We start from the raw sequence: 21820 nt of genomic DNA, 5'->3' as shown, positions 1-21820 counted from the left end.
TTTTGACCAATAGAAACAGAATCAGACAACTCAACTTAAAAGCACCTCTCCATCAGAGCATATCTTAATCAAAATAAAGTTATTTTAATTAAACCTTGTGAACTTCTTCCATCTACAATTTGATAGATGTCCCTAACTTCCAACATCTTGATTCTATAATATGAATCCAAACAAGATAGACCTTAGAGTAATTCTTTCATCAATCCAAAAAATCAAATTCAAAAAAATAATTTCAATACTTCAGTTATGAATATTTGCTACAAGTCAAGACCAACTCAGTACCTGGATAAAATGAGCAAAAAGGCAACTCAATTAAACCTTTGATGTATACATTGATGTAACTCAAACAAGGTTTTTGCCCTATTTTACAAAGACAACTAATTTCCACAAAATGGAAAACAAAACTCAACCAGAAGCAAGATAATATGGATACATTACAAATTTCAAACTACATAAGAGCTAACAAGAACGAGTGAAATATCTACCTCTAGGTAAATGCAAGAGCACAGACACTCCAATGGAATTCATAATACACTTTCACCCCTGCACAAAAGACAATAAACTCAGATGAACTCAAATGCAAGCACACAAATCACAAGCAAAATTAAGCTTTGCTGGTGAAGAGACAGAGTGTGAAGAAGAGAGCAAGAGAGTTTTTTACCTTATAACATTAATTCAAACAAATCCCAAAAGGAGATCGATCTTGAACCAGAAGGAATGAATAGAGCTTGAGAGAGAGAGAGAGAGAGAGGAAATCCGATAATGTAGGGCTCCATTCTGATATTAGTAGTGTACTTTCAATTTGCAAAGGGTAAATAAATCATTTCATTTTTTTCTTTTGAGTACCTCAATTTGGGGAACTCAAAAAATACTTATAAGATGTGTTTGAAGAGTTTTTTTTAAATATTTCCCAAATGTCTTTCCAATTTTCTATAAAACTCCCAAACAAGGAGGAGGCTAGCCATAAGCCTCCCCCTTCTCTCCAAAAACCTCTCAAACACAACCTAAGAGAACATCACAATTACCTAAAACTTTTTAATTTTACACATTAAATCCTCCTCCTATTATCAACTCGTGCTTTTTTTGATGTTGATCCAGCTTGTAGATGCTCGCCACTGGATTGAATCTGGATGAGAAGAAGATATTGTTTCAAAGCTCAACACTATAATAGACTCCAAATCATATTCTTAAATAAGGTACACATTACCTTATCAAGCTTATCCCTGACAAACCTCACTGTTTGATTCATGGTACGGGAGGGAAAATAGTCCTGTTTATAGAAACATGTTATGTAAGCATCAGGTAACAAAGGTTTCCAAGATGGAAAATTAATTTCCAATAGAGATATGAAGATAGCAGAACAACTGAAAAATATTAGTGTATATAGACTTCTTACAATTGATCCTCAGATTCAAGCTTGATTAAACAACATGTAATGCAAATAAACTATCTGTGGCAATATGTCAAACAGAGGACTGCACTTTTATTACAACAATCATACACGAGTACATCATAGAAGTTCAGAGATTCAATGGTAATGTAGTTATAAGGTTGGTTCCTGCCAAGATTCGAGAGCTTGGCTTCTCCCTTCCTTTCCTTAATTCAAAATAACCCCCTTTTCTATAACTTCCCTATTTATTATAATTCGTTAAACACACAAACTGCCAACACATAATAAAAATTGCACACATAATAAAAACTGCACAATAACTGTTCCTTAATTAGAGGTCTAACACATTAATTTCAAGAGAGAAGTTTGTTCATTCTCCCAAAACAATTCTTCCAATTCAAAGGAGATAGTAAGTAGAAAAGAATGAAATTATTCACGTGTATATTATATAATAAAAATAAAAAAGAAGCAACAAACCTCGTTAGAGGAAACCATTCTTTTTGGAAGATTACCGCTGTTTGACTTTGCTTCAAATTCTGCATTTCTACAGTTAGGAAAAATGCCCAATTATACACCTTATAGTTCAACTTTATACACATAGCCTTAGCTTTAAATGGAAGCAAGAACTGCAGAACTCTTCCAGAAAAATCAATTACCTTTGATTAGGATTTAGATGTTCTGATAAGCAACTGGTGCTTGATGTAATTACGGACCTAGAGCTTGAGGCAATAGTCTCTTTGGATCTTCCAGCTGATGTTGAAAAAGAAAACCATTACAGAAATTCAATAACAAGCATTTGTAAGTCCTATATAGTGGTTTTGTCAAATAGTGGTTATACCAGCACTATAGCTATAGTGCAGAGGAATTCAAAATGGTTCCGCTACAAACTCTCAAAGAGTGGCTATAGCCACTGTAGCACAGTGGAATTTGAACAAGGCAATATTTCCCACAATCTGATATTGATAACACTGCAATATAGCATGCCAATATATAAAATGTGATAGCCATAGTAAGCTTTAATCTTACGGTTCAGTCGAGCTAAAACCTCCCTTCTTCTTCCCTCCAATTTATCCTTTGTATCCAACAGACTCTCAAAATGAGGAGCATACGAAACCTGTAATCGGTTTCCGAGGAAAACAAAATCATCCAATTTTCTTTTCGCAAACCTGCAAATTATAAGTCATCCTTCTCAAACACTCCATACCCTACTCTTAAATTCATAATAGGACTACTTTGTCTAACAAGGAAAAACCTGGCATTGCTGAAAAGACCAAACTTGATCCAATAAACATCGGTGAATTGCTCACAGTCTTCTGCATCCATTGGCTTACACCTAAAAAGATAACAAAGAAAGATTCAAAAAAATAACCAACGAGAAGAAGAAATCAGGAAAATTGATTTTGATTGATTTTAGTATTAAGTGAGTTTAACAATAAATTTGAGTGTAAAATTTATGTTTGGATGGATGAAAGTAATCTATTTACAATCCACTAAAAACTCCAACTAAAATCCAATTCATTCATCGTCCGATCAGTAAAATTCAATCAAATTCATCTATTAACAAATTTTAATGGATGGATATTCGATCCATTCATATGTAAAACTCACCTAATATTACATTAAAAAATATTGTGCTTTCTTTATCAAAAATAAAAATAAAAAAAATTAAAAACTAGTATATATTGTGCTTTCTATGTACAAATGATCCGTACAGAAAACTGCATGTATGAATAATCGATAGAAGTATAATTGACATTTCAAATAAAATTTAATATAAGTAAAAATTGAAGTATGCATGTACATATGAATAGAAGTATAATTGGTCTATATAAGTATATGAATGAAACCAATCCTAGACAAAAAAATAGTGATCTGTGTTAATTACTTTTGAATCGTGTCAATGATCCTAAAGTTATAAGGATCCTAAATACATTTGGAGGGTACTTCAATCTTCTATTCTATTTCCATACACTTGTTTCCCTTTTTCATGTCCCTCTATCTCTATAGCAGCCAAGGCCAAGGGAAGGGTTATTGTCAATAGGTATTTCATTATTTCCCTTACACATCTAATCAATTCTAGAGGCAAAATCAATTGTAGTCTTGAATCCCCAAACATACAAAAATTGATTTTAAGTCTTCAAAATTACTTTTGGCTCTCCCAAAACGAATACAAACATGCACCAAGAGACTTACTCCTCTACTTCTCCGTATGATGAAAAGAGTTGCAGCAAGTCATCGCCGCAACCTAATGCTGGAACGTTCCTCACAATCAAATATCTGCAAACTCCCAAAAATAGAAAAATCAAACCATATATGATGAGGGCATAAGTTAAGTAATGAAAGAAAACAGTTTTTGTTGGCTAAATGGATAAGAAGACAAAGAAAACAGACCTGGATTCATCGCAAACTGTGTAGACACGAACCGCAGGGGACTCGTCTTTGCAACGAGGCATCTAAGAATGATTGAAAGTCTTATATATACCTAATTAAAAAAAGAAAGTTATACATGTGATTCGTGAAAACCACAAATTAAAGCACTAACAAGGCTCTTGATATACAATACATTAAGGGCATGTTTGTATTAGTTTATTTGACTTTATCTAGTGGCATAAACACTTATGAAAACAGCTGAGGATATGTCTATAAGTTATTTTCTGTTAATTTTCATAAGCTTAAAAGATTATACAAAAACAGTTTGACTTTACTTTTGTGCTATTAAAACACATAAGCAGTTAAATAAGCTGTTTATGCATCCAAATAAATTGTTGTTCTGAACCCCTGATTAAAAAGCAGTGATCCTTAGCTTAATGTCAAACTTCAATTTCAGGAAAAGAGAGAGTACATAGAAAACTGAAAGTACCTCAGTCGTAGACAATCACGATAATACTAGAAGCGATGATTCTCGTTCTGTTTCACCGCATTGGCTTATGAAGCAAAAATCAGTACCGATTGGAAGAATGTAACCGAAACCCTAACAAAGGAAAGGAAATAGTACCTTAGAAAGCTCAATATCACTTTTATCAATTGACGAGGGTGGAAGAGTGGAACTGGCGAGAAAGCTGCGAAGGAATAATTTCGTCTACGCCGCAGAGAGGGACCGACCACCGTCTCCTCATCTAAATCAGTAATTCAATAAAATCCGCAATCAATATAAAAAACCGATAACCAATCAAAACTAATTAAAAATCAGTTTTTTTATAGTCTTTTTCTTAAATCATTTTTATAATATGAAAAATTAGTTTAAATAATTTTCTAGTATTATTTTTAGTATTTTAATATATTTGTTTTAACTTTTTTTTAATAATATTTTTAAATAATTTAAATAAAAAATTATTTTGAAAAGTTATTTATAAAAATTATTTTTGAGAAATACTTTTAAAAAAAATATAATTTTTATTGTGTAAGAGAATCTTTAATAATGAATATGTAAGTTATTGAATATTATTATTATTATTATTATTTTAATTGACAAAAATAATCTGAAATAGTTTTTGTTATTTTTAAATAAATTTTTATAAAAATCATATTTAAAAATAAAATATCAAAATCGTCTTTTTAAATCTAAAATAAATGAACCCCACGATGAAGATTTATTTTTTTAGATTGGAAGAATTATCATGCGAATAAAGATTTGAGTGAGTATCTTAGCGGGAAGGATAACATGAGGTTCATAATATAAGTATGTGGATTAATAAATCTGTTAATCTTGTTCTCTTTTTGTAGGTGAAATTATTACTTCATCCTTCTAGCAATAATCGCATTTTGATTAAAATAAAAAACAAATGTTAACTTTACTCAATTATTTGTAACAATCATTGGTATTGTAAATAAAAATGGAAAATAATAATTTCAAAGCGATATCATTGGTATTTTGATGTTTTCTTTGATCCAAATATAAGAAAAACACGACTTTATATATATTAATAGCTTATTTTACTTTTATACTTTAATAAATTTGGTGTATAAAATAATTGATAAGGTACATGTCAATTCTGTAAGATATTTACAAATTTAGTGTATAAAATAAATTTGCAAATATGTTGCATAAATGCCTTGTAAATGGTTGATATGTTTGCTCAAATCTCGTGTCTTGTAAATCACCAAGTCAAAGAATGAAAAGGAAAACCTTGGGTGTCCAATAGCTCTAAGAAAATTCAGAAAAAGGAGAGTTAAAATAAAAACTGCACTTTAGACAAGAGCATGATAATCAAAATCATTGTACATACATAATGTGATATGAATGTACAAATTATATTCCAGGTCGGGAATTCAACAAACAGCCTAGTTTAGCAATCATTCACAAGTGTTGTGCTCTCCAGTCAACAGCAAAATTCTCACCACCTTCATCGTCATCACTGGATGACTCTTCATGTCTAGACTCCTTGGTTACAACCTCAGAAGATTTACTAAACTTTGCAGATTTAGAAGCCTTTAGCTCCAATCTCTTCCACTTCAACATTTCCACTTTATCCTTTAAGTTCCTGTTGATAGACAAAGATATCGAGATTGGTGGAAGTTGCGTACGAAAATAGAACAAATTAAATTGGAAAAAGAAGAAGAATGAAAAATACGAAAGATAAGCATACCTTTGCTCAACAGATTCAGCTTCTTCTATCATTTCTGCAGCATCGATCTGCTCATAGTGACAAACATTTGATCAAATTTCATGTTTATAGTGCATATACATCTTAAGGGTTAAAATTTATGATTGAAAAAAGTAGCAGAAGGAAAATAATGATCATTACCTCTTCTTCTTCCAACCGATCATCCACCTCCCGCAAATCCTCTTGAATCAACTTCTCAAATTCCTTGTACTCGTCTCTAAGATAGCATTCAAAAGAAATCAATATCATTCTATGTTTCAATCCTTTCTACTGTATAGAAATCTTCCAAATAATTAAACTAGTTTCTACATAATCAAAAATATACAAGATAGTTCTCCATACTACACTAAAAATGTAAATACAATGCAAAAACATGGACACACCAAGTATACATTTATTTATTTTATTCGATTAAAAAGACTAACAAGAAAGGGGAAGGTTACCAAAGGATGTTGTTATGATAACAGGCCTAAATGTGATTGGGCAAGGAGCAAATAAGGTTGATATACCAATCAACTAATGATGTTAATCATTCTTGTTCTAGTTCTCTTTGGCATACTTCAAAAATGTTGTCCCAAGCAAACAGCTCAGTTGGTGAGTTGAGGGACACCGAAAAAGTACCAACCATGAGGTCCAGGATTCAAACCTTGGAAACTACTATAACTCACTAACATTTGCCTATACAAAAAACTCCGACTCTGCTTGTTGAGAAAAATAATCGAGAACTTCACTATTCTCCTTTTCATTATTCATAGGAAATATTTTCTGCCACAACAGTCTGTAAATTTCAGTTGTCTTTACTTCCATTCCATGCAAACTAGATTCTTGACTATAATACGTGGAAGTAATGTAATGATGCACAAATGACATAAATCAGGGACCTACTTGACATCTGGTTTAACAAGCTTGATGCCACGTGCTCGCAAATCAGCTTCTTTATTATCAAAAAAGCCTTCAGGCAAAGCCCCTTTTCCTTGCTTGATCTCTGCATCTGTAGTCTTGACTGATGTCTGCCTAGTCTCTATTGTTGCTTGACTAACATTTGACTGAGTAGTATTATTGCCATGGAAGTGATCTTTCTCCTCTGAGTTTGACACCGGACTTTGAGCAGAAGCCCCAACGCTTCTACCTAAATCTGAGTCCTTTTCTGGAAGCGAAAATGTCAATGGAACAAAAGGGGAGTTAATGGTGACGCAACCAATGTTATCATCAAACATATAACAACATGAAGGGCAAGATATTATAAAACACCATGTGATATACCAAGTAAAGATAATAAAAAATAACCCAGCCTTCATTGTGATTTCATTATTTACAACAAGCATACTCCCACCACACCGAATCACCTATCACAAAAGCTACGAAACAATAATCACACACACATAAATAAATTGCACGCATGTCAGATGATAATGAAAAAGGATTTAATCATGACTATACAACTATAAAGGGAAAAGGACAAGATCAGTGTTATCGATTGCAAATAGCGGTACGGAGTAGCCGACCCCAAAAATGTTATAGTGGGATAGCAGATGTCGGCTATTCTAAATTTTATATTCAGTTTATATAATGTATACTATCTATTTACATATAAATTCTTAAAAAAACGATATAAATTACTCAAAATTTCTTGACATTCGTAATCAACATAAAAAGGTCATAGGTATTTTAAATAAGACTGAGACTATCTACCTGACCAATGAGGATGAGAAAAAAGGGAATGAAAGATGTTCTGGTGTGTATTAAGGTCAAATCCCAAAAACAATCCCACAAAAAACCCTATTATTTAATTTGAGGGCCTTTATGGGCATTTCAGCAAGTGCTCATGTGAGCGAAGTGATAGCATCGTGATTCCTGCTATTCTGCTGCAAAAGTGGCCACAACGCTTGCTACATTGAAACAAAATAAGGGTGTTGTAGCCGCCAACCTCTACTCTACTTCACCCCAGTATTATAGATAACACTGGTTAAGATTAAATTAGTTTAATTAACTTTTTCATCCTATAATAACTACTTTGATTTTAGTCCCTAAAAAATCCTTGTTATTTTTTGTACTTGAAATGTAGGAAAAGTTGCTTAGTCTTCGTTGTTTAGGTTTTAATCACCGTAATATTGGCCCATGTTGGAATTAGTCCCTATATAGTCCCTATTCCAGGGACTTAAATCAATAAGGTCCACATATTTACAGAAAATAGTAAGGATAAAAACCAGAGGAATATAACTAATTTGGACCAGACATGTATGGTTGTGCAGCCAACTTTAACCAATTTCATTGCTCACTTGATATGTCCCTATTATATAAATGTAAGTTCGTGTTCATGAGGGCAATGTTATCAATTCCAAGACCCAAACAGCCTTGTCTATCTCCAATGCTTATGTTTCCAATGGCTACAACATCTCTGAGTTGTCCCCTATAACAAACCAACGCACTCATCCTCTTTTGTCTTAACAATACCTCCCCCTGGAATTCAACCTAAAGAGCTAGTTGGAATGTTGCATCACTAAAGATGAGACTCAAAATGATCATTAGCGGAAATTTCCTAGAAGCAAAGGAACTTAAACTTCTCCAAATGCAACAAGCACATTTGGAAAAGCCTTGAACCATAAGAAATTTAGGATAATGAAAAGAAGAAGAACTAGAAACTGGGGTTTGTTTGCATCACAGCAATGAATAGTTCATCACGGCATGACTCACTGGTGAGGTAGGAGAAATCAACATTGGTATAATTTATAATGGGAGGCTGGTATTGATCATAGTAAATCCATCACTAATCTAAAATAGTTGGGGCCAAAGTGCACCTGGGGTTAGCCAAGGCCAAACTGCATTTGGATAGATGGGGTCAAACATAATTTGCAATATCACGACCAAACTTTATCTAGGATAGCCAAGACCAAACTGCATTTGGATAGATGGGGTCAAACTGTAAATGAGATAACCTAAGGTTGCAGTAAGGGAACAACAATGAGACAAATAGATGTAGGGCTTAGAGACATATACTATGTCTCTTATATTAAGGACCAAAACAATAACTAAAATGTCTCTTATAAATAGGACCGGAGGGAATGACAGTTAGCAATTGTATTTGACTAAGAAGCTTCTAACAAGTTTTAACAGTTACTAACTGACTAGGAATGCTCAATACAAGGAAACAGAAACAGCCTCACAAACTACTGCAAAGCAAGCTAACAGAAACAGCCCAGTACAAGGAAAATAAAGCTATAACATAATGCAGTTAGTGCAATTATCATAACCAATCACTACCAGTATCAATATGAAATCAATCCAAAGAGATAATTTGATATGCTCGAAATTGCTCTAAAGTTTTTTCATATATTCTAACACCATCCACACCTAGAATCGCAATCTATTATGATTGGTGTAGGATAACCATATTGTAAGCCTGCAATGGAACACAACCAGCTAGAAGCAACCTGTGACTGTTTCCTAGTTTTAACCTAAAAATTTTCATCTCTCACCCAATTGACTCTCTCGAAAGTAGTGTAAATGAACAAGCTGAAGGTTAGAAAATATGTGCGCAAGAACACATTATGTGTCTATAGTGTGCAAATGCAGCTCCATATTTTTAAAATGTACACAAATGTAAACACATACAACTTCGTTTTTCTAAACCAAATCCTTACCAGATCTTGTCTTTTTTTGCATCATTGTTGTCAAAAAAATCTGATGGAAGAACTGATGATGACTGAGGTTTAGGCACTTCCTGTGAACTTTGAGGAACTTTGAACTGTGAGGCTGAAGGCTGTTCAGGTTTAGCCTTTGGAATATCAGTCTTCGCATTGTTATGCTTAGTTAAACCGGCCGCATTAGCTTTAAGGTTACTTATTGCCTAAACCAAAATAATATTTGACTCTCCATAAAACAATATAAACAATAGAAAAGAGTTTTGAAACAAAAAATCAAATACAGAACACGAACGACATTGTAATTATCATCACCTCACGATGCTTACGAGAAACTTGGTGTGCATCCCATAGGGACTCAGACTTCAAAACAACTTCACAAACCCGGCAAACAGGCTGATCAAATTCATTATACCTGTATGCATATGCACAGAAAAACAGCAACAATCAAAATAATAACACTGACAAAAAATGCATACAAATCATCTTGAGAAAGTATAACTTTTTGCAAAGCCAAGAAAAGGGAAGGAAGCACCAACAAAGACACCAGACAAGACACTGACACCTGTAATAATTTAAGAAAATACAAGCAATTGAATGTAATTACATATGCGGTGTTGGACACCAAGCACACTTTCAATCTCAATAAAGTATAACTTTTTGCCAAGCCAAGAAACAGTCTCGAAGCACCAACACAGATACCAGACAAGACACTGACATGTAGACACCGGTATTAATTTAATAAAATGGAAACAATTAAATGGGATCACATATGCCACCATCAAACACCAACACCTTCAATCTAAAGTGTTGGTGCTACATAGCTTAACAAGCACAAAAGTACACGAGTAGCTAAGGGAACATCTCAATTCATAACATAAAATCAACTAAATCAACAAAAGGGCACAACTCACTAAAGTTCCAGTTTTTAATAAAGAATAGCAAATAAAACCATACGGGGTGTGAATTTTTAACTAAAGCAATATAATGAGTACAAAAACTAACAACTCAATAAATAAATCGACGTTTGTAAACATAAAAAAGAGAAATTAAATTGAAACCATTAGAAATAAGGGAATGAAGTGCTTCAAATTAAAGTATGAACCAACCTAACAAGGGGAGATTCTATGCGTTTGTCCTTCTTCTGAGCATTCAATTTGGCACGAAACAATGCTTTTTTCTTGGCTTGCGCATCCATGTTTCTGTTCTTTCGAAGATATTGAAAAAACAAATAAAGGATCAAAGTTTTCTACTGGAAAAAAAATCAATTTATTTTCCCCCAAAACCAGGTGAGTAATTTAACCCGTGTTATTAAAGTTGCCTTTATTTATTTTTTATTTAAAACAATGACGTGTCCTTAAAACATTATAGTAGAAAGTTCACATGAATTATTATTAAAATCTACTTTAATTAGTTTTTTATATGAAAAATACAAAATTTTCGAATTAGGGTTCTTTTTTAGTATTCCGCTTTACCTTTCTTATTTTGTTATTTTTTAATTAAATAAATAAATTAGAGTTTTTTAACTCTTTTTATTTTTAAGTTTACTTTCTTCAAATCTATAAATATTAATATAATTGTCTTTTGATTTGTATATATGGAAAATTGAATGGTTTTGATGGGATAACAATCTAAAATTGTAATACATTTTCACTCCACTACTTTAAAAAAATTAAATAAATTATACAATTAAACTATTTATGTCCCTACAAGATGGCATGAAAGAAACATATGGTCTTAGAGTCATTATAAGAGACTAAGGTCTCATTAGAGAGGTTTTTGATTATGTGTTTTAAATTTTTAAAAAATTAAAATGAATTTCAATTTTGAATTTTAATTTTTAGTCTTGGTTCTACGTTAAGTTTCAGTTTTTTTTTTTTATATTAAAAAATCACTTTTTTTACTTTATTTTATTATGAATAAATTTTTATTTTAAAATTGATTTTTTTTAATTTAAAATTTAAAACTTATAGATCAAACAAAAATTTAAGAGAATATAGATCTTTATAAGTGTAAATTTCCAATCACATTCTACATTAAATTGTTTTATTGATTTTGATTAAATAAAATGCATTAGTTTTTACTTTGTACAAAGAATCAAGATTAATTATTGTTTACACTATTAGTATAAAATATTTTATATTATCGATAAATTTTAATCACTTATATATATATATTTTAAATTAATTATGATTAAAATTAAATATTTTTAATATTATATAAATTAAAAAAAAATTTGAAAGGAACATAATGAAATTAACTCAGAAATAAAACCTGAAGAGATGATTAATGTAATTAACAATCACAAATTTTTGTATCTGTCTCTATATTTTTTGTTACAAAATATATATATACCCTGGTTGAATCGAGTTGGAGCATAGTCTTGACCCGGACCCGTTATACAAAACACACAAACCAGAAAGTGAAGAGAGAAACAAAAACCTCAAACATGGAGAGATGCAAATGTTTGGCTTTGGTAGGAGGTGGTGCTCTTTTAGGCTCTATCTCCACCATCTTTCTCCTCAAGCTTCTTCAAACTCAAAAGTCAGTGTTTTCTTCTTTTATTATTGGATCAAACACCTTCTGCAACTTAACGGTTTCTTCCTTTTTTATTATTATTTTTTTTTTGCAGAAGAGGTGTTCGGAGGAAATGCAGTGAAAATGGTACTACTGAAATTAATGGTGAGTGTACTTTGTCAATTTCTTTTGCTTGATTCTAAGTTTTTCCTGCTTTTGAATGAACCCTTTATCTTTGCCTTAAATTAAAGTATTTGTATATCATCAAAATTGTACAAGTATCAAGTTGTAACCAATAACCATACCATATGTCAATGCTAAGAGGGATTATGTGGATTTTGAAAATAAATTGTTTTTGTTTTCTGTGTTGTTTTCACCTACAAAAATTTAAAATAAGAAACAAAGTGAAAACAAGGTGTTAGTTTTAGAGTTATAAATGAAAATAAGAAATGTTTTCTGAAGCCTAACATACCCTAAAGCAGACATTTTATAAAATTTAAATGTTAAGGGTGTGGTGTATTTGGTTTTAAAAAACATTTTATGTTTTCGTCTTCAGCTTTTTACTTTTAATAATTGTCACATTGCTTTCACTCTTTCAAAGGTTTGCAGAAGAATTATATTCATTGTTTTCTTTACAAATATTTGAAAACATAATACAAATTAAAAACAAGGTGATTACTTTGTAGTTATAAGTAATATGTGAAACCATGAGATAAAAACAGAAAATATTTTCTCAAATCAAACAAGCCCTAATATTTGGTTCCTATGGGTGCAATATTGTATAGTGAACCCAGATAGATGATGCAGTGAACCCTTTTGACATGTTTAATGTGATATTTCCACTCTCACTGATATTGTTAGCAAATTAAATAACTGAGGGCAAAGGATAGCTTCTAAAATTTAGTGTTTCTAGTGCAGGTATTCCTATCAATATAGTACCGACACGTCAGATTGAAGGCGTGTCTGGTGTCCGACAATGCCACATACATTCAATTATTTTTATTTTCTCAAATTATTACTGGCGTTTATTTGTCAGTGTCATGTCTTGTGTCTGTGTCTGTGTCAGTGCTTCATAGATACCTATTAATGGTTAGTTTGTGAGGTGTTCTAAGGGTTCAAGGCACAGTGTGTTTACTACTTGTTATAAACTTATAATAGCTCAATTCCCTTTTTTATATTTAGAATTGTGCACATGTAAAGATGCCTGTTAATGTGCTGTCAATTATAAGCAACTTGTTATACCTGACCAATGAATGCTTCTGTTGCCTATGTCCTACTTTCCCATCATAAACTTAATGAGATTGTTGTTTTCTGTATCCTTTTAATTGTTGAGTTTTGTGTCTTCTCCAGGTTTTGAGGGATGCAAGGTTGCTGGAAAGAAGAGTGATAAGGTGGTTAGTGACGATCTTCTGAAAGATGAAATTGTTTCTGAACACCTGACTAGGTATTGCATGTTGTTGCCAATTATTTTGACATTTTCTCTGCAGAAATGATTTCTGAATGTAAATGCTTTTGTGCTGTTGAATTGAATCATTTGGTAATACCTGCTCTAAGGACCTGCAATCTAATATCTATTTGTTCACAAGCTCCTATTTTAGTCTATGTGGCTTGGCGTTTGTTTTAGGCACTCATACATCAAATAATATACGCACTCTTTATGCTTAGAGCTAATTATTGTAGTCTTTATGGCTTGGTGTTTGTTTTAGGAACCATTGTCAAGTAATGGCTATAGTGTAGCGGATTTTAAACAAATCGCTATTGTTTCACAATATGCTGTAAAGTACAAACTGTTGTCAAATAGCGGCAATATAGTACTGTAGCGTAGCAGAATTTGAACAACTCTCTATTTCTCGTGATCCACGATTGACAACATTGGTTTTAGTTTGGACATGGCATGAAATATTTCCGCCTTGTATATCAATAGATGTTTACACTTTACATGTTGACCCTCCATCTTGGATATTTAATTAAATGTTACTACGTCGATTCAATCTTACTGTGGGAGCTTGTTGTTTAGTTAATGCATAAGTTTTGTACTTTAGGGCTTTTGTATTTTGTTATGTTATATCTATCTTTTCTTGGGTTTCTACTTAACATTTTTTTTTGGGTGGATTGTTTCTGCTGTAACTAGGAACATTCAGTTTTTTGGGTTTGAATCACAACAGAAGGTGAGTGCGTCATATGTTGTGGTGATTGGTCTTGGAGGGGTTGGCAGTCATGCTGCTTCTATGCTCTTGAGGTCGGGGATTGGCAAACTTCTTCTTGTTGACTTTGACCAGGTTTTTTAAGCTGACTCATTCTCCCCTTGATAATGTTTATTTTTTTTCCTTTATTCTTGTCTGGCTTTTTATGTGTTTTGTTTGTGCGTCTTTCCTGCCTGGTTCGGTTGGTACTCGATCCATTCATGTCCAAATTTCTCCAAATGGCTATTACATACTCCTTCCTTTCCTTTTTAATTGTCGGTTATTTTTGGAAAAAAATTGGTTCTATTTATCTGTCATTTTCAGTTTTCGATGTTACATAAACTACTTATTTGTCAATTATATCCTAACCTTATCAGTTATTTTACACTTATATAACTAGAGAGAAAATAAACGTGAGTAGACCGATGAAATGTAAGGGTATATTTGAAATTTGCTTATTAATCAAAGCTATTTCTTGGTTTGTGCAGAACAACCTTAAAAGACATGTATATAGGAATATAGGGAGTAAAAGTTATGGTTCTCGAAATTTGTGATGGTTGAAGATTTTGATTCCACTGACTATGGGAAAATTATGTTAATTGCTGTGAATCCCCAATATCATGTATCTTAATGTAATTTGAGCTTTCGTAAATTTGGCTGGAAATCCGGACATACTTGAAGTGTAGGAACATATAACTTGTGCAAATTTTATAACTATTATAGTTTAAGAAAAGTAACAAATTGGAGTTTTGATTGGAAATAACTTATCCTTCTTGGTGTTTTGCTAGTCTAGCTAAGAATTTGTATAGGAATTTGATACAATGTGAGTACTTATTTATTTATTAAATGAGAAGGTTTCTCTTTCGTCACTAAATCGACACGCTGTTGCGACAAGAGCAGATGTTGGCATCCCCAAAGCTCAGTGTCTTAAGGAGCATTTCTTATCTATCTTTCCGGAGTGCCAAATAGATGCAAAAGTGATGTTATATGATTCATCTACCGAAGAAGAAATTCTCTCAGGTCACCCTGACTTTGTTCTAGACTGTATTGATAACATTGATACCAAGGTATCCTCTTAATTTTCCTCCTTATTTTGACTATATTGTTATTGTTATAAGTTTTGAAGTTAAAGTATTAAACAGACACTAGGTTTTTCTCTTTTGCTCGTTATCGTAAAAAATAATTCTTACTCAAATGTATGGAAGTTATAACTATAAGTTTTGAATTTTCAATTGCTTGATTTGTTATATGTAATAGGTGGCACTTCTTGCTGCATGTGTACGTAGGGGCTTGAAGGTTCTATCTGCAACAGGGGCTGGGGCTAGAGCTGATCCAACGAGAATACGCATTGCTGATCTAAGAGAGTCTACTAATGATCCATTATCTCGATCGGTAATGTATTTTATAGATCTTAAATGATATGTTAATTGCGTTGGCAGTTTAACACCTCGTCTCTCGATTCCTTCTATATGTATTGCATTTCCACACCATGTTCAAATTACTATTTATAAAAGAGAGTGCTAGCAACACACTATTTATGCAAATAGTATATTAAATTATGAGGAAATTGTTATAATTTTTTCGGTTTTATCTTATAAAATATCTTGTCAATATACAATAATATTTAAAAAAGGGACTCCATTTGTGTCCATTGTCCACAAATTCCAGCTAGGTGCCAATTAGTTCAGAACCGATTAACTTCATATGTCAACTATGTTTTTCTTTGTTCTTAATTTCCTATTATTAGTATTATGCATGTAACTCTTACTGCAATCATACCTACGTAGGTAAGACACCGTTTGAGGAAAGATCATGGCATTGAAGGTGGCATCCCTGTTGTGTTTTCTTTAGAAAAACCCAAAGTTAAGCTGCTTCCATTTAAGGCTCCAAGTGGAGAAGAAGAAAACCCTTCCGACTATCAGGTGATTTCATCAGTTTTTATCATCCATTGATAGTATACACTATCACTATCTATTTGTGATCTTTCAATAATGTTGTTAATAAACATCTTCCCATTGATAGTACTTGTTTTGGAAAACGGCTTTTCAAAACTACTGTATAAAAAGTTTTTAAAAACCAAAATACAGTCAAACAAGCCTGAAGTGTAAATTTTTTACTTTCCTGTCAAGCCACTGTTAAAATGTTAGCTATGAATTCTGATTTCTAGGTCCTTTTGCCAGATAGTTCCGGGTTTTAGGGTCCGTATCATACCTGTTCTAGGCACCATCCCTGCAATATTCGGGCAAGTTATGGCTTCCTATGTTTTGACGGATTTAGCAGGATTGCATGTTCAAACAGAACCTGTAGTCAATTTTGACATGGATCATTACCATATTCTTCATCAACGACTTATTGAGCACGAAGAATCGATGTATGGAACTGCCATGCAAGTGCAGGTATGAAGCCTACCATGTTAACTTTTTGTTCAATTACAACTTCCTTTGCTGTTAAATGTGATATCTTAACTTTTCAAGAGGTTCTTTTAAAAATTTAGGATCAATTAAAATGCATATATAAAACTGTCCTGGTTTGAATAAAAATTAATGAAATTGAAATTTCTTTTGTTTATCATTATTGTTTCGGTTTTATAGGTAGATGTTGAAGAAGTGATGTATATTGCTAAAGAATTATGGCATGGAAGAAGTGCTAGAGAGCAGATTGCGAAAGACGTTGGACGAGGAATGTGGCGATCAATTAATGAATTAATGCTTGTGAGGTAAGAGATGGCTTTTTTTGATTCCATTCTCATTTTTCCATTCTTTGAGTAATGTAGTTTTCATTTATATATATACTTTCATATGCTATGTTATCTCGAATGATATATTACCTACATTAGTATATGTGTCAGTAACATTCTTTCTCAATCTCTTTTCGTTGGAATTTCTCTAACTTAATTATTCTATTCATTATTTTTGTTGTTAAGGTGGGACCGCACAAAACCGGCATCTATTTCAAATTTGATTCTTTTGAAATTCAAAGAGGTAACTCAGTAACTCCATCATATTGGTAAAAAGCTCAATTTGTCTTAAGCTTTTATTTAGAACTAACATTCAGCAATATGTTGCAAAATATTGCTAAAAAATTACAATTGGTTTGGTGTGAATAGTACAAAGGCTGTTATACAAAAAATGGTGGTGGAGAGGTTTTCTCGTTAATCATGTATATTATGGCATAAGTACATTTGATTGAGATAGCACTTATTCTAGAAAAGAAGATGGAGTATGATGTTAAAATTGGAGTATTAACTTGGGTGATTCTAGCATGTGTGAAGAAGATCTTTTAAAGACCCAACAAGGAGGGTAAATCATATAAAAGGATAGTATATTTATTAAAGGCAAGCAGAGAGAAGATCTAGAAAAGTTATTGGCCAAACTAGTAAAAATAAGGCTAAATTACAATTTTGGTCTCTAAAGTTACAAATATTAGATCATTTGGTCCTTTTTGTCGGTTTTTATTTTTGAGTTTGTCAAATGTTTTCTACGATGACAACGAAAAACTGAAAGAAAGGATCAAAGTAGATTTAAACGGGCTGGAATTAGATATGTTTATTTGGCTATTATGCTCTCCCTAATTCACTAGCATCACAATGAATTATTATAATCTTTATAGGGTTAAATATATTTTTCTGTTACTATAAAATTGGCAGAATTTGATTTTGGCCTCTACTCTCTAAAAAAAGTTTTATTTGTTTTATCGTCCTAAAAGAATACAAAAATTATGTGCTTTTAGTCTCTGATAAGGAACTTGCGAGTGACCGAACACTATTTTTTGTTAAATACGGAGACTAAAAAGAATAAACAAAATTTATTGGGATCAATAAAATTTTGCTAATTTTACAGGAATGAAAAATATATTTAATCCTTTTTATAGACTTTATTTTGACTTTTTAAAATCTTTAATCCTTTTTAAAGATAATAACTTTATATGATACATAGTTATTTGTGTACTGTATTCAGGTGGATGAGCATGAGTCACGGACATTGGATGATATACAGGAAAAGGAACCAGAGTTTTACAGTAGAGTGACTACTGTATTAAAAAGAGCTGAAAATGACTTTGGATTATGACATTAGAGGACTATAACTATTCCCCTTGGTTTAGTGTTGTATTTCTAATAGGCTGCTTTTCTTTTCTATTTTGGTTATATACTTTCTCTTCCGTAATAAAATATAAATAAAAAGAATATTTAAAAAGTTGATGTATCTGTTTAATATCTTTTGTTTATATTTCATTTACAAGGAATTACAGTCCAAGAGGGAATTTGTTCTTGCTGTAGAATGTTTTGGAACCAATGAGTAAGGTCAATGATATAATATTTTTATTTCTTAATTAATAGTAACATTTTTGTTAAAAAAATTGGAATTCTTATGAGTTTCTTAACCTTTCTAACTCTTGTTATAATATTTTCTTAGTTGGTTCGCATTGCATATGACAAATTACACTTGTGAAGTTTATATGTTTTTGTTTTGTTCAGTAGAATAAGAAAAAGGGCTTAGTAGAATAAGATTGAATTTACTATTATCTTTTTTTAAAATATTACTGTTGTTTAGTTATATAGCCTTTAATTGTAACTTTTAGGCAGGAATTAATATATTTGCATTTGTTTGATAAAATTGTTGGATTTTTTAATTTTTAATAGATGCTTAATGATATGAATATGGATAAAATTCATGGTATCAAATTAATTTCAAAATAAAATTTAAATAATAGTATAAATATTATATGATACTCAGATTATATTTTATATTATTTTATAAAAAGTATTTTATTTTATATTAGTAATTAGTAAAAGGCGTTTAAAGAAATTAGTGCTTACGATTGTATTTTTAAAAGAATTGCAAGTGTTAAAAAATGTAGAACATTTTGGGGCAATTCTGGCCCCCAACTCTTCTGACATATAACACTGCTATGACCAAAATTTTAAAGACAGGTGTTGAATCTATTTAACAAAACTTTTGATATTTAAATTTAAATCATACTTTCTTGATTGGACAATCTAAATCGTATGCTTGTATAATTGTAGGCCTTTATGTGGTCACAAAGACTCTAATCACAAACACCTTTTTTTGTGACCATGCACACAATCCAATTTTCAATAAGAGTCATAATCAAAATCCAATTGATTCATTTAAGAGCCTCTATTAAATGCCTCTAATAGAGGCAAGCAATGAATTTCAAATCCCTTCTATAAGAAAATTTTAAATTCACGTAATCAACATATTACTAGTCGTTAAATCGAGATTCAACAATCCGAAAAATATAAGTTTTAATTTTTAAGTTTTAATTTTTAAATTATAATTTAAAATAATAAGTTTAAATTTAAATCGCTTGATTTCGATCAAATGATTATCGATATCTTAATTGTAGAATGTTTGAACACGAAATCATAGTTTCTTTTTAAATTAATTTATTCGAACTTATATACTAGTTTAAACATTTATATAAGATTATTTAATAAAAATTATGAAAATAATTTATAACATATACAAATGTTATTTTCAATTTATTTTTATAAACTCTTTAAAATATTTTATAGTTTATAACATCACTTTAATTTTATTTTATATTTTATTGTTGTAATAACTTATAAATAAATATTTATCCAATAAACATGAAAGCTAGAAGCAATTTTGTGAATAGCTTATTTGACAAAAAATTTCCATAAACGGACACAGTTGGGTTTGTGATGCATGAACCATCTGTTCACAAGTCTTCAATTGTTCTTTAAAGTTCTTGTTTTCATATGTTAAGTTGGAAATTTCAGCATTCATCTCTTCATATTCAATATTTGAGAATCAACCAAATTATGTACAAGAGACAAAATACTTTTATTTCTCTCTTCACCCAAATCATACTTTATTCCCTTCTTAACTACACCCTAAAAACCTCCAAGAAGAAGTTGTTATCATGGCTAGACACTAGACACGTCATCTATGATACAAAAATGCCCCCTCTCTTGGTATATTCAATTTCATTAATATTATATAATGGATAATCTTTTTAATAACTTAGTATTTACAAGCATAAAGAAAAAAGAAGTTGGTTCAAGTATTTAAAATAAAATTAAAGAGCTTCATTTAAAAGCTTAAGCTAATATTAGATAGCTTTAGATGTGACTTGTGAGTCGTGATATACTTTTATTTAAGGAATAAATAACTTTATTTTTTCCTTAAATGTTTCACAATAAAAAATTAGTTAGGTCCTTGTTGATGGATTATTACGAAACTATTTTCCTAAACCATATCAGCTTAACTTAGTGCTTATAAAGAAAAACCAAGTTTGCTTAGCGAATTAAATAAGAAAATGATTTTGTTTTTTGAGCAAAGAAAGTAAAAAGAAAGCCATTGAGGAAAACACTGTGCTGGAATCCCGGGTGAGGCTGGTCCACAATACAATGATTGTGCTAATTATTTTTAGGTTTTTCATTTTCATAAATTGTTGAGAATTGAGAATCAAATAAGTCTCACCTCACACATATATTTATATATGCATTATTATATACTTTCTATTGCTACCACGCCGCGGAATAAAAAATTGCAAAACTTAAGTTGTTTTTATAAAATTGTGAAAATATTATTTATTATTAAAATCGATCATGTGTATTTCTTTAACTATGTCAAATTTAAAATTTTAAAAAAATAAAAAATACCAAAAGAAATTAGTATAGTGAATAATTAATGAAATATACGTAATTGATTTTAATAATTGTGGATAATATCTAACATTTTTTTAAAATAAACTAGAATTAAACATAAAAAATACTTTATATGAGTGTTCACATTTTGGATCATCTTATTTTTAGTATAGTGAATATGTTGTTTTTTACCAGCTTAAAAATAAGCAACATTGTACGAAAATAAAATAACAAGCAACATATAAAAAATGAGTAGGAAAGAGATCTCACTCACTCATGTTTTGGTAGCGTTAAATTAAGTTATAATTACAAATTTATTAAATATACTTTCAGGTAAAAAATTTAACTTAAACTAATTTTTTATTAGAAAATTTACAGGTGTAAGTCAATAAATTATATGAAGATTACAAAAACTCTTCCCACATAATAAATATTTGAATTTTGATTAATAAATATCTATATTTAATATTTAATACATTTTAAATAAAAATCATTTCTATTGAAAAGAGTTTATGATAAATTGAAAAAATTTACCTTCATTCATTTTTAGTTGGTTCCAAATTAGTAAGTTGTAATTAAAAATTTATCAAATACAACGTAAGACATAAATTATTAATTAAATATAAATTTTTATCATTAAACTAACACTTAAATATATATGGCTTAATTTAAAAAGTAAAGTATGTTTATGGGCATAAAAACCAACCGGCCACAAGACATACATGAAAATGTTATTATATGTCATGAAATACCTATTAATTAATTGTAGTGTTAGAAGAGTGGTCGACCCGAGCTACACCCTTTGACTCTAGGTCCTATCCTATCCTATGTCAATCATGATGGCTGTAATT

General features: G+C 30.9%; 2 protein-coding genes and 1 pseudogene across 6 annotated transcripts; 1 reads left to right on the top strand and 2 right to left on the bottom strand.

Annotated features, from left to right (window-relative positions):
- Positions 1-212: 212 nt before the first annotated feature.
- Positions 213-4542, bottom strand: LOC101504437 (uncharacterized). Of its 5 annotated transcripts, none has more exons than XM_012713051.3 (12): positions 4386-4542; positions 4251-4297; positions 3782-3872; positions 3584-3667; positions 2643-2723; positions 2417-2556; positions 2047-2140; positions 1868-1934; positions 1208-1270; positions 662-1126; positions 486-543; positions 213-282 (listed from the first exon to the last, which is right to left on the bottom strand). In XM_012713051.3, the coding sequence occupies exons 3-10, from the start codon at positions 3841-3843 to the stop codon at positions 1049-1051; spliced, it is 669 nt and encodes a 222-aa protein (XP_012568505.1). In that variant the 5' UTR covers positions 3844-3872; positions 4251-4297; positions 4386-4542; the 3' UTR covers positions 213-282; positions 486-543; positions 662-1048. The 5 variants fall into 5 exon arrangements, with proteins under 5 accessions (XP_012568505.1, XP_012568506.1, XP_004490833.1 ...); XM_012713052.3 differs by lacking the exon at positions 213-282 and having other exon boundaries at positions 293-543; positions 662-777; positions 1026-1126; XM_004490776.4 differs by lacking the exon at positions 213-282 and having other exon boundaries at positions 293-543.
- Positions 4543-5503: 961 nt separating this feature from the next.
- LOC101505837 (protein ABA AND ROS SENSITIVE 1-like) lies at positions 5504-10909 on the bottom strand (annotated as a pseudogene).
- A 1094-nt stretch (positions 10910-12003) lies between these two features.
- On the top strand, positions 12004-18664 carry LOC101504123 (uncharacterized). The gene is made up of 11 exons (XM_004490774.4): positions 12004-12179; positions 12268-12317; positions 13503-13596; positions 14284-14431; positions 15190-15402; positions 15593-15727; positions 16123-16257; positions 16516-16731; positions 16927-17051; positions 17259-17316; positions 18292-18664. The coding sequence occupies exons 1-11, from the start codon at positions 12085-12087 to the stop codon at positions 18400-18402; spliced, it is 1380 nt and encodes a 459-aa protein (XP_004490831.1). The 5' UTR covers positions 12004-12084; the 3' UTR covers positions 18403-18664.
- The last annotated feature ends 3156 nt before the right edge of the window (positions 18665-21820 follow it).

The sequence above is a fragment of the Cicer arietinum genome, chromosome 2, assembly GCF_000331145.2.
Source record: "Cicer arietinum cultivar CDC Frontier isolate Library 1 chromosome 2, Cicar.CDCFrontier_v2.0, whole genome shotgun sequence".
Taxonomy (NCBI): Eukaryota; Viridiplantae; Streptophyta; class Magnoliopsida; order Fabales; family Fabaceae; genus Cicer; species Cicer arietinum.
Note: the sequence above shows the minus strand (reverse complement) of the source record. Positions and strands in the feature narration are given on the sequence as shown.